General features: G+C 68.1%; 1 protein-coding gene across 2 annotated transcripts; it reads right to left on the reverse strand.

Annotated features, from left to right (window-relative positions):
- Positions 1 to 323: 323 nt before the first annotated feature.
- Positions 324 to 8547, reverse strand: HGFAC (HGF activator). 2 transcript variants are annotated; one of them, XM_030314305.1, is made up of 14 exons: positions 8452 to 8547; positions 7727 to 7904; positions 7478 to 7574; positions 7155 to 7234; positions 6351 to 6473; positions 6136 to 6267; positions 5935 to 6045; positions 5665 to 5839; positions 5375 to 5460; positions 4524 to 4779; positions 2307 to 2446; positions 1859 to 1999; positions 1625 to 1773; positions 324 to 584 (listed from the first exon to the last, which is right to left on the reverse strand). In XM_030314305.1, exons 1-14 carry the CDS (start codon positions 8509 to 8511, stop codon positions 402 to 404), a joined length of 1911 nt encoding a protein of 636 aa, XP_030170165.1. In that variant the 5' UTR covers positions 8512 to 8547; the 3' UTR covers positions 324 to 401. The 2 variants fall into 2 exon arrangements, with proteins under 2 accessions (XP_030170165.1, XP_030170166.1); XM_030314306.1 differs by lacking the exon at positions 6136 to 6267.
- Positions 8548 to 9318: the final 771 nt, after the last annotated feature.

Genomic DNA, 9318 nt, shown 5'->3' on the forward strand with positions numbered 1-9318 from the left:
GGACTCCGCCCTGGGACAACGTGGGGTGCCTGGGCCCCAGCCCTACCTGCCTGGGGGTGGCCTGAGTGGGGCGGCTAGAGACAGCTCGGGCTCTGGACAGGCTCCAGACTAAGTCCCCTGCCCTGACCCCCCCCCCCACACCCAGGTCTTGGGGCCAGACCCCTCCCGGGGGGTTGCAGGCTCCCTTCTCCACTGAGCAAAGGAAGGTGGGGCCCTGGCTCCGGGAGCCCTGGCCCTCAGCCACGCCATCTACAGACGTGGGCCGGGGGTCAAGGCCCGGGACGGAGGGCTGAGCCGGGGGCAGAGGCACGGGCAGCGTGGGCCAGGTTCGCGGAGACATCTTTATTGCAGGAGTTCGGGAACGGTGAGGGGCGGGACGGCCACGCCAGGGGTGGGGTGCCTCAGGAGGGATCCGCAGGCCGCTTAGGGGGCCGGATCCGGTCGTTGATCCAGTCCACGTAATTGGCCACACGGGTGTAGACGCCAGGTTTGTTAAGCCTCCCACAGCCGTCGCCCCAGCTGATGATGCCGTACAGGTAGGCCAGGCCGTTCTTCTCACAGGCCAGGGGCCCGCCCGAGTCCCCCTGCAGCAGAGGCAGGCCGGCTCAGCCCCTCAGCAGCACAGAGGTGCTCCCGCTCCCGCCTCCCGAGCCCCAGCCCCGAGAAAGCCTGTGGTGAGGACTCCCGGGAGCTCCCGATGCAGACTTGCTGCCGCGTGGGGGACAGAAGACAAGGGTGCTTCAGGTGGAGCACTGTCCCCCCTCCCCCAGCCTCCTAGACACGGGGTCACCGGGTTCCAGGGCCGCTGTGACCGCACCCGTGCCATGGATCCCTCTCAGCCCCACGCCCAGCAGTGAGCTCCTCACTCGGGCTCCCGAGCCGGCCCGCCAGCACGCGCCCTGCACGGACCAGGCGGGGGGGGGGGGGGGGTCCCCGTGTTCTGGCTCAGGCTCAGTCCCCCCCTTGAAATGCCCTCCCAGCCACCCGGCAGACTCCTATTCAGTCCTCCAAATAAGTGCAAATGCCCCCTCGTGCAGAAACCCATCCTGACTTCCCCCAAAGGTGCTCGTCCGATCATGTGGGCCAGTGTCAAGGCCCCCCCACCCTGCCGCTTCTGAGCTGTGTGACCTGGGAAGAGTGACAGGACCTCTCTGAGCCTCAGTTTGTCCGTCTATAAAGTGGCAAGTAAAGCTGTTCCTCCGTCTCGGGGTTGACGTGTAGCCTAAACAAGACAGTGCCCGTGGAGCCCTCGATAAATCAGCTCTGGGGACGGGCTGATCGACTGAGCCCACTTGGAGGAACTCTGGACGAAAAGGGACTTGGCCTTTAGTGTCACGTGCCCACCCGTGGCCGGGCACCTGGGACACGTCCAGGCTTTGAGACCCTGCCCCTCCCTGGGCCTCAGCCTCCCCATCATGTGGGAGGGGCTCCTCCCCGCCGGCTGGGACAGGGACAGCCTCCAGAAGTAGTGGGCGCCCAGCCTGGGGGTGCGGGCCACTGACTGGGAGGGGCACTCTCTGCCCGGCTCCCCTGCCGGCTCTTCAAGTCAAGGTCCCTTTCGGCTCTGAGCTCCCCCCCCCCAACCCGGGGCGGGGGGCCGGCATCCTTGAGAGCCCTGGCTCACCTGGCAGGCGTCAGACTTGCAGTCGAAGTAGCCAGCGCACAGCATGTGGGGGCTGATGTCGGCCCCATACACCTCGGGGCTGCTGCACTTGTGGTCTGCCACCAGGGGGACCAGCGCCTCCCGCAGGGAGCTGGAGTAGCCACTCACGTCTGCGGACAGGTGCCCTCAGGCTGGGTGAGGCTCGCGGGGACGGGCCACCACACCCCTGGCCACGATGCTCCCGCCCCCACTCACTCTCATCCTGGTGGCCCCAGCCAGCGATCTGGCACTTGTGTCCGGCGGGGAAGGGGCTGCTGGGCTCAGGCAGGCAGATGGGCTGGACAAACTGGGAGCGGACGGCACAGCGGTCCCCCTTCTTCTTCAGCCGGATCAGGACTGGGCAGGAGAGAGACCAGAGGTCAGCCTGGGGCACGGCGGGGGGGGGGGGGGCCCTGCCGGACAGAGGGTGGTGCTAGAGACGGAGGGGCTGTGCACTGGGAGACCCGGGTCCTCCTCCCACCAGGCCAAGGCCACTCTGCCGTCCCGGGCACCCTCGCTGCCCGGCGCCCGACTCCCCTCCCCTCCCCCCTCCTTCCCCTCCCCCTCTCTCCATGCCCCTCTCCCCAGGTCGGCCTCGTGCCTACCCCTGCCCCTCTCCTGGCTCTGGCCTGTTGCACCCCAACGAGCCCCAAGCCTCACTTACCCAGGTCATGGTCACTGGGGTTGAACACTGAGTACATGGGGTAAGGGATGTACTTCTCGATGCCAAACGTCTGCGTTACGTCTGTTGTCTGGTTGAAGAAGTGTTGGCCTAGGACCACTAAGACACTTTCCCTGCGGGGGCTGTGCGACACGGCTGGTGACAGCAGGACCCGGGCCCTCCCCTCAGGCCCCGGAGGTTGGCTCTCCCCATGACCCATGATGGCTCAAGCGTCCTGGAGATCCAGGACTGTGCAGGCCCCCTGCAGCCCTTGGGGGGCTGAGCAGGGGCAGGAGAGGGCTGGGCTCTGGCCACACACACACACACACACACACACACACAACCTTTAGTAATTCTGGGAACCTCATGCAGACGGGGGCATGGGGGCTGTGCTGATCGGGGCCTGAGTGGGTGGAGACCCCAGCCCTGCCTGGTAGCCCTGACCCAGCTTCTATCTAGCCTGTGGGGACCCCCAGATACAGCCCCTCACTCCTGCTGGGCACAGCCCTGGGCCCCCATGGTCAGCTTCTCGGTCCCCTCTCTGGGCCTCTGTTTTCCCATCTCCTGTGGAAGCGGTTAGCTCTCATGCTGGCTTGGCCCTCCTGCCTTGGACTCCAGCTCCAGGCCACTGTGGGACCTTGGCCACTAGGCTGTCCCAGGCCGTAGGCCCTTCTGGAAGACGGGCTCCTGTGCCGTGGGCAGCCAGCCAGATGCTCAGCACACAGTAGGGCTGGGTGCCTGGCCTCTGGACAAGGCCATCAACCCAATCCAGGGCCAGAGATGGCCATTCTTGGGTCTTGCTCAGGTGGGCTCTCAGGGTGGATGGCCAGTGAACTGAGGGCTTGGAGCCCCCAGGCCTCCAGGGACAGGAGGAGGACCGGGCTGGCCCAAGTGCAGGGCAGGGAGGAGCGGGCTGTCTGCCAGCTCTGGGTGCCAGGTTCTGCCCTTTGCTAAAGGAGCATGCCCCTCCTGAGGGGCACCTGGGAGTCCAGGAACCCCCCTCTAACACCCCTGTCTACCTCACTGCCCCTGCCTGGCCCCTCCCCAGCCCTGCCATGGATGGGAGGAGTGGGCCCCTGCTCTCCTGCCCCAGCCTCTTTCTTTTTTTTTTTTTTTTTTTTTAACATTGATCATATTGCTGAGAGACAGAGCATGAGCGAGGGAGGTGCAGAGAGAGAGGAAGACACAGAATCCGGACCAGGCTCTAGGATCTGAGCTGTCAGCATAGAGCCCCACACGGGGCTCGAAACCCACAAACCATGAGGTCCTGACCTGAGCGGAAGCCGGAGGCTCAACCGACTGAGCCACCCAGGCGCACCCCCTGCCCCAGCCTCTTAAACCCTCGCCTGACTTGAGCCCACTGCCCCCCACCCGTGCCATGGTCCCTGGCTGACTGAGGGGGGCTCAGTGCCAGACTCTCACACTGACAAAGCCCCCAGACCTCCCGCAGCCCCTAATCCCCGGGATGCCACCGTCAGGCCCATCCCCTCCCACTGGCCTCCCCCCAGGGGGGAGCCTCCCAGTCTGGAACCCCAGATGGGGAACCTTGTCCCCATCACAGCGGGTGGAAGCTGGGGAGGGGCTGGTCTTTCCCGCTCCTCCGGTGTGTGCCGGTGGGCCCCACGCCCTGGACCCCCACTGCCCAAGTGGCGGGCCGGAGCCCCAGCCCGCCTGCAGGCTCACTGAGTGGGCGAGGCCTCCGCGGCCCGGAGGGAGGCGGGGTGGGCGGGGTCTGGGTCGGAGAGGGGCGGGATCTTCACAGAGGACGGCCCCGCCCACCGCCCTCTCGGCACCTGGCCACTCCTCCGAGAGCCGCCCCGCCCCACCCCCGACGCAGGACTGCCGGGGCTCCCCGGGGCGCAGGGGGGGGGGGGCTGGTCTCTGCAGCTTCCAAGCCCTGCCCCGGGCTGATTGCCGAGTCCCTCCTGGGTCAGTGGGGCGACGGTCAGATGAGGGGCCGGACGTGGGGGTTACACGGGCAGGTGGGGAAACGTGGGGGCACTTGAGCGACGGGCGACGTCAAGTGGGTGAGGACAGGCAGACGGGTAGGTGGGAGGATGGGGGGTGAAGGGTGGACGGGCACATGGGCGGCAGCTGGCGAGCACAGAGGTGTGGATGGACGGTGGCAGGGCGGCCGGGAGGGCGGAGTGTAGATGGTGGGAGGGGGACCGGTGGATGGGATGAAGCATGGAGTGGGGGGTCCTGGCCAGAGGCGCCCACCTGTTGGAGAAGCAGTGGGCCGCAGACACCACCCAGCAGGTGTGGACAAGACTCCCCGCGCAGAAGTCGTTCCCGATGTAGATGGCGGCCAGCCAGGGGTGGGAGCCGGGCAGTGAGGACGAGCCACCAATGATGCGTGGCCGGAGGAAGCTCCTCTTCTTGTGCCTCTTGCCACAGGTCTGGTGTCCCGTGGAGGCAGGCTCAGGCTGGCTCAGCAGGACCTCGGCGGGTAGGGGGTTAATTCTGGCCAGGGATTCTGGGAGCACAGGTCACTGGGTCGCACACCCCGGGCCAGAATGGGTCCCGGCTGCCATCCTCAGGCCCCCAGGCGGTTCCCCCCGCCTCCCAGCCCACCCCAGGCAGCTCATCGGGAAGAGGGTCCAGGGCTCAGCCCAGCTCTGCCCTCACAGGCACCCAGCTCTCCTCCTCTGCAGGAAGGGGAAATGACACCCAATCACAGGGTTTTGTGGGAACCAAGGTGGGAGGGAACCTGGCAGGTGTTCCTGTCCCTCCCAGCAGCCTGGGACCTGGGAGCCCAGGAGGGTCAGACGGCCCTGGGGCACGGGGCCCCCTGCCCACTCCCAAGGGTGCCCGCTGGACCCCCTGCCCACACTATGCACCCCTGCTCGGCACTTCCCTGTCTCTGGGGGCCGTCGGGGGCCCCGTTGAGGCTGAGTGGGAGCCACCCCAGGGGACCTGCTCTGACCCCTGGCCGCATGACCTTGGCCGCGCCCTGCTCCAGTGAGCCTCAGTGTCCCCATCTGCCAGACGGGGCAGTGGTCCTCCAACGAGGGGAGGCCAGGCGCGGGAGGGGAGCAGGGAGGCCCACGGGGGTCTCCACCCTCGCGCACCGCAGGCGTCCAGGCGGCAGTACTCCCAGGAGAGCGCGCTGTCCTTCACCACGTAGCACCAGGGCCTCTGGTCCTTGTCTGGGTTTCTGGCGCGTGGAGAGGCGGGTGGGCGGGCGGTGAGGGGGGTGGGAGGACCCGGCAGGGTGGGGCCCCTGACGCCCCCTCCCCAGCAGCGTTCCGCTTGGGGGTGGACATAGTGGCCCTGGCCCCCGTGGGCCTGACCTCTGCCGCAGGACAGACCCCACCCACGTCGCATGAGGTGGTCGGGGGTGGGGCAGGCCAGTGCTGACCGGCAGTAGGCGTGGGGGCCCAGGCCGAGCAGGGCCGCGGCGCCCACCGAGTCCACATGCAGCTCCTGGTACAGCAGGTCGGAGTTCCAGGCCAGGCAGCTGAGACCCGAGGCCGCCGTGCTGGCCACGCCTCGGTACTCGGCACCGCTCCCCACGAAGCAGTGCTGGCTGGGCACTGTGGGCAGCACGGTGGGCGATGAGCCCGGGGCCCCAGGCCGCGTCACCTCGACGCCGGGCCCCGGGGCGCAGGCCGCAGGCGGACGCACTCACCGATGTTGCAGAGCCGCCCAGTGTGGCCCGGGGGGCAGGCGCATACGGTGGTCCCGGTGGCCACGATCAGGTGGCAGGTGCCCCCGTTCAGGCACGGGCTGCTCAGGCAAGCTGGGGGGGAGGGCTCAGAAGCTAGGCCTCAGGCCTTGAGGGCGCTGTCGCTGGGGGACCCGGCGAGCCCCGCCCCCTGCCGCGGCCTACCTGTGTGGCGGGTGCCCTCGCAGCGGATCTGGCCCCCCGCACACTCACACTGCTCCACTCGGCCCTGGCTCACTCGGGCCCAGCGATCGCCCGCCTCCAAGTGCTCATAGCGCGTCTCATCGAAGCATCTCTCTGGGGGTCGCAGAGTGCCCTGCACCCCACTGCACCCGGGCGGCCACCCTCCCACCGCCAGAAGCCCCGGTGGCCCTGCTCACCTGTGCCACAGTTCTTGCCTGTGAAAGCCATGGGGCAGGTGCAGTGGTAGGACTCGGGGTCCTGGGTGTTGGAGCATGAGCCCCCGTTGAGGCATGGGCCAGAGGCACAGGGATCCAGGGCAGCTGGGGGGACGGGGGGAGGTGTAGGGGGCAGGTGTACCCCAAACCCTGTGACCCTCTCTGTTTGCCAAGGACTGCGGGGCCTTCATCGGACCCACCACCTTAAAGGTGCCCCTTCTGGGTTCCTTGGGTGCCCTTGTCCCGGGAAGGGGCGTAGACCTTCCCCCGTCTCCCAGCACCCCTGCCCAGCACTCAGACCCTGGGCAAGCGGGCCTCTGGCCCTGTACCGGTGTCCCGTCAGACAGCACCGTCCCCACCTGTGTGCCCTGGGACCCTTGTGCCCCGTCGACCCTATGGGCCCTCCTTTCTGTCCAGGACTCTGACTGTGCAGCCGCATGGTTCAGCCACACCACCAGGGGGCGCCTTGGTCCCAGCAATGACTGAGGCAGCACCGTGGCTCCGAGAAGGCAGGGTCCTGTCTGGGAGGGGTCCCACCTTCCGCACTCCTGCAGGCCCCTGGGCTGATGACTCCTCTGTCCTCTCCCAGCCCCCCAGGGCTGCAGCGGGGTCAACCCCAAAGTCCCCTCACGTACTCCAAGCAAGCCCCCAGTTCCAGGTCAGCTCTGTCCCCTCGGCCCCTGCCCCATCGGCACGTTGCCCTAATAATGCTCCCCTGCGCTCACCGCCCCCAGCCCCCTCCTAGCCTGGGCTCAGGGGCCCCCACCCCGTTCCCTGGGCACCCACCTGGGCCCTCTCTGGGCGCTGAGGCCTGCGCACAGTAGCCCCAGGCCCTGTCGCGGTCATAGTTGTGAGTGGTGGCGCACCTGGGGGAGAGGAGGCACCTGGGTCCCCCGGGCCGGGGATCAGCCCGCCCCAGTGTGATGCCCATAGGGTGGCCCCTCTGACCGCCCTGGGGCTCGTTCCCTACACCTGCCGTGTGCCAGGCTGTCTGGGGGCGGGGTGTGGAGGGCGGGAGGGTCTCCGGATTGGACAAGGGGCCGTGGGGACCGGGAGGAGGGGAGACGGACGGTCTGTGCATGCGGGCCTTGTCCCCAGCGGCGACCCACCACTTCCTGTGGGCGCTCCCCTCCGAGGTGCAGGTGTGCAGCATACGGCCACCGTAGCGGAAGGGGAAACTACAGGGCTGCCCGTCCTCTGTGAGCACTGCAGGGGGAGGCGAGAGGGGTCGAGGGGCTCCCGTGCTGGGCACCTCCTGACCCCACACCGCACACCCCACTCTCCAGCAGTCCCCCGCGCCCCTCCCAGCCCGCCCATCCAGGTGCAGCCTCCCACCTCCGGGAGGTCTCCTGACCCACCTGGGCTCCCAGGGCTGCTGCTGGAGGGAGCCCTGGGCGGGGGGCTCAGCCCCCTACCACGGGGTCCCTGTGTCTCTGGAGCACTCGTGGCCAGGGTCACAGGGGTCACCGAGGTTATGGGGGCCGTGGGGGTCCCCGGGGTCACTGTGGCGTTAGGTTCTGGGGGTTCTGTAAGGTTCTGGGAAGGGCAAAGAGGGCTGAGATCGCGTCGGGGTGGGATGGGCGCCCCTCACACTCAGGCCCTGCTGGCTGGGCCGGTCGCAGTCCCCGGCCTGGTTTCCACATGGCGGCTCTCAAGTTTTAGAGGAGAAACCAAGGGGACACTGGCCGTCCTGAGTTCCTCAGCCCGGCCCCATCCCCTTCCCTCCTGCCGAGCCCACAGGGTTAGACAGGGCGGGCTCGGCATCTGCCCAGGCTGGGGCACCCCTGCCTTCTGTTCTGGGGGATTAAAGAGCAGCCGTGAGGCCCTGAGAGGTCCCCCACCCAGTCCCCAAACAGTGGGACCCAAAGACAAGGCAGTGGCCCTGATGCCCCCGGGCGGGGGCCCAGCAGGTCAGATTCCCAGGCCCCCAGGCCCCCTAGGCCAGCCAGCATGCCACCTCACCCGCCGAAGGCCAGCTTTCACCAAGTTGGAGCCCTCCCACGTTCCACAGCCCACCCCGGCCCCAGGACCCAGGGTGGGCACAGGGAGGCCACGGCCACCGTGCCACGGGCTCAGTGCTCACCCTGCCAGCCTGGGGCTGGGCCCCGCAGGGCACCAGCAGCAGCAGCAGGAGCAGGGCCATTCCGGGCAGGGGGCAAAGGCTGGGAACCCAGGCCCAGCGCCCCGTGGCCCCTGAGCTGGCGTGAGGGGCAGCAGGAGGCGGAAACAGAGCGGCCAGGGCAGGTGGGGGGTCAAGGCCACCTGGCAATGATTAACCTGGCTGCCTCCAGTGCCGGCCCCACATGGTCCTCGTGTCTGCTGCCCCGTTCTCCCCACCTGGTCCAGCTATCCCTCTGGCATCAGCCACTCTAGTCCTGGACCTGACAATATCCTCAGACCCCTCAGACACACAGCCAGTGGGGACCTGAACTCCTGGCCCCAGCATCTGGTCCCCAGCATCTGGTCCCCGCCTCTCCGCAGGGCTGGTTGCGGTCTGTTAGTGAACTATCGATAACCAGAGTGGCCTCGAGTGCTGAGCCTCCCAGGCCTGGGGGGCGGGTGCTAGCCCAGAGGAGGGTGTGTGCGCTGGGCTGAGTGTTGCGGGCAATGAGCCCAGGACAGGGGCCCCTGCTGTCCTCGGCACTCCAGCTTGGCCCCTCCCAGGATAAGCCTGGGGTGGGGGCTCTCACGGGAGTAGAGCTGGGGAGGCGGGCAGCACCGGAGCCGGCAGTCCCCCTGCCCTAACTCTGCAAGCTGCCTGGGAATGTCTCCTCCCCCGCCTGGCCTGGACCCCCGGGGCACCTCCTCCAGGAAGCCTTCCCATCCCTGGACTCCCTGAGCCCTGGGCTTCCCCTTCACAGCTTAGCTGACGTGACGCTGTCCCCATTTGTGTCTGGGTCTGCCCCCACCCCATCCTGAGCTCTGGCTGGGGCCAGCTATCTCTGGGTGG

This window comes from Lynx canadensis, chromosome B1, assembly GCF_007474595.2.
Source record: "Lynx canadensis isolate LIC74 chromosome B1, mLynCan4.pri.v2, whole genome shotgun sequence".
Taxonomy (NCBI): domain Eukaryota; kingdom Metazoa; phylum Chordata; class Mammalia; order Carnivora; family Felidae; genus Lynx; species Lynx canadensis.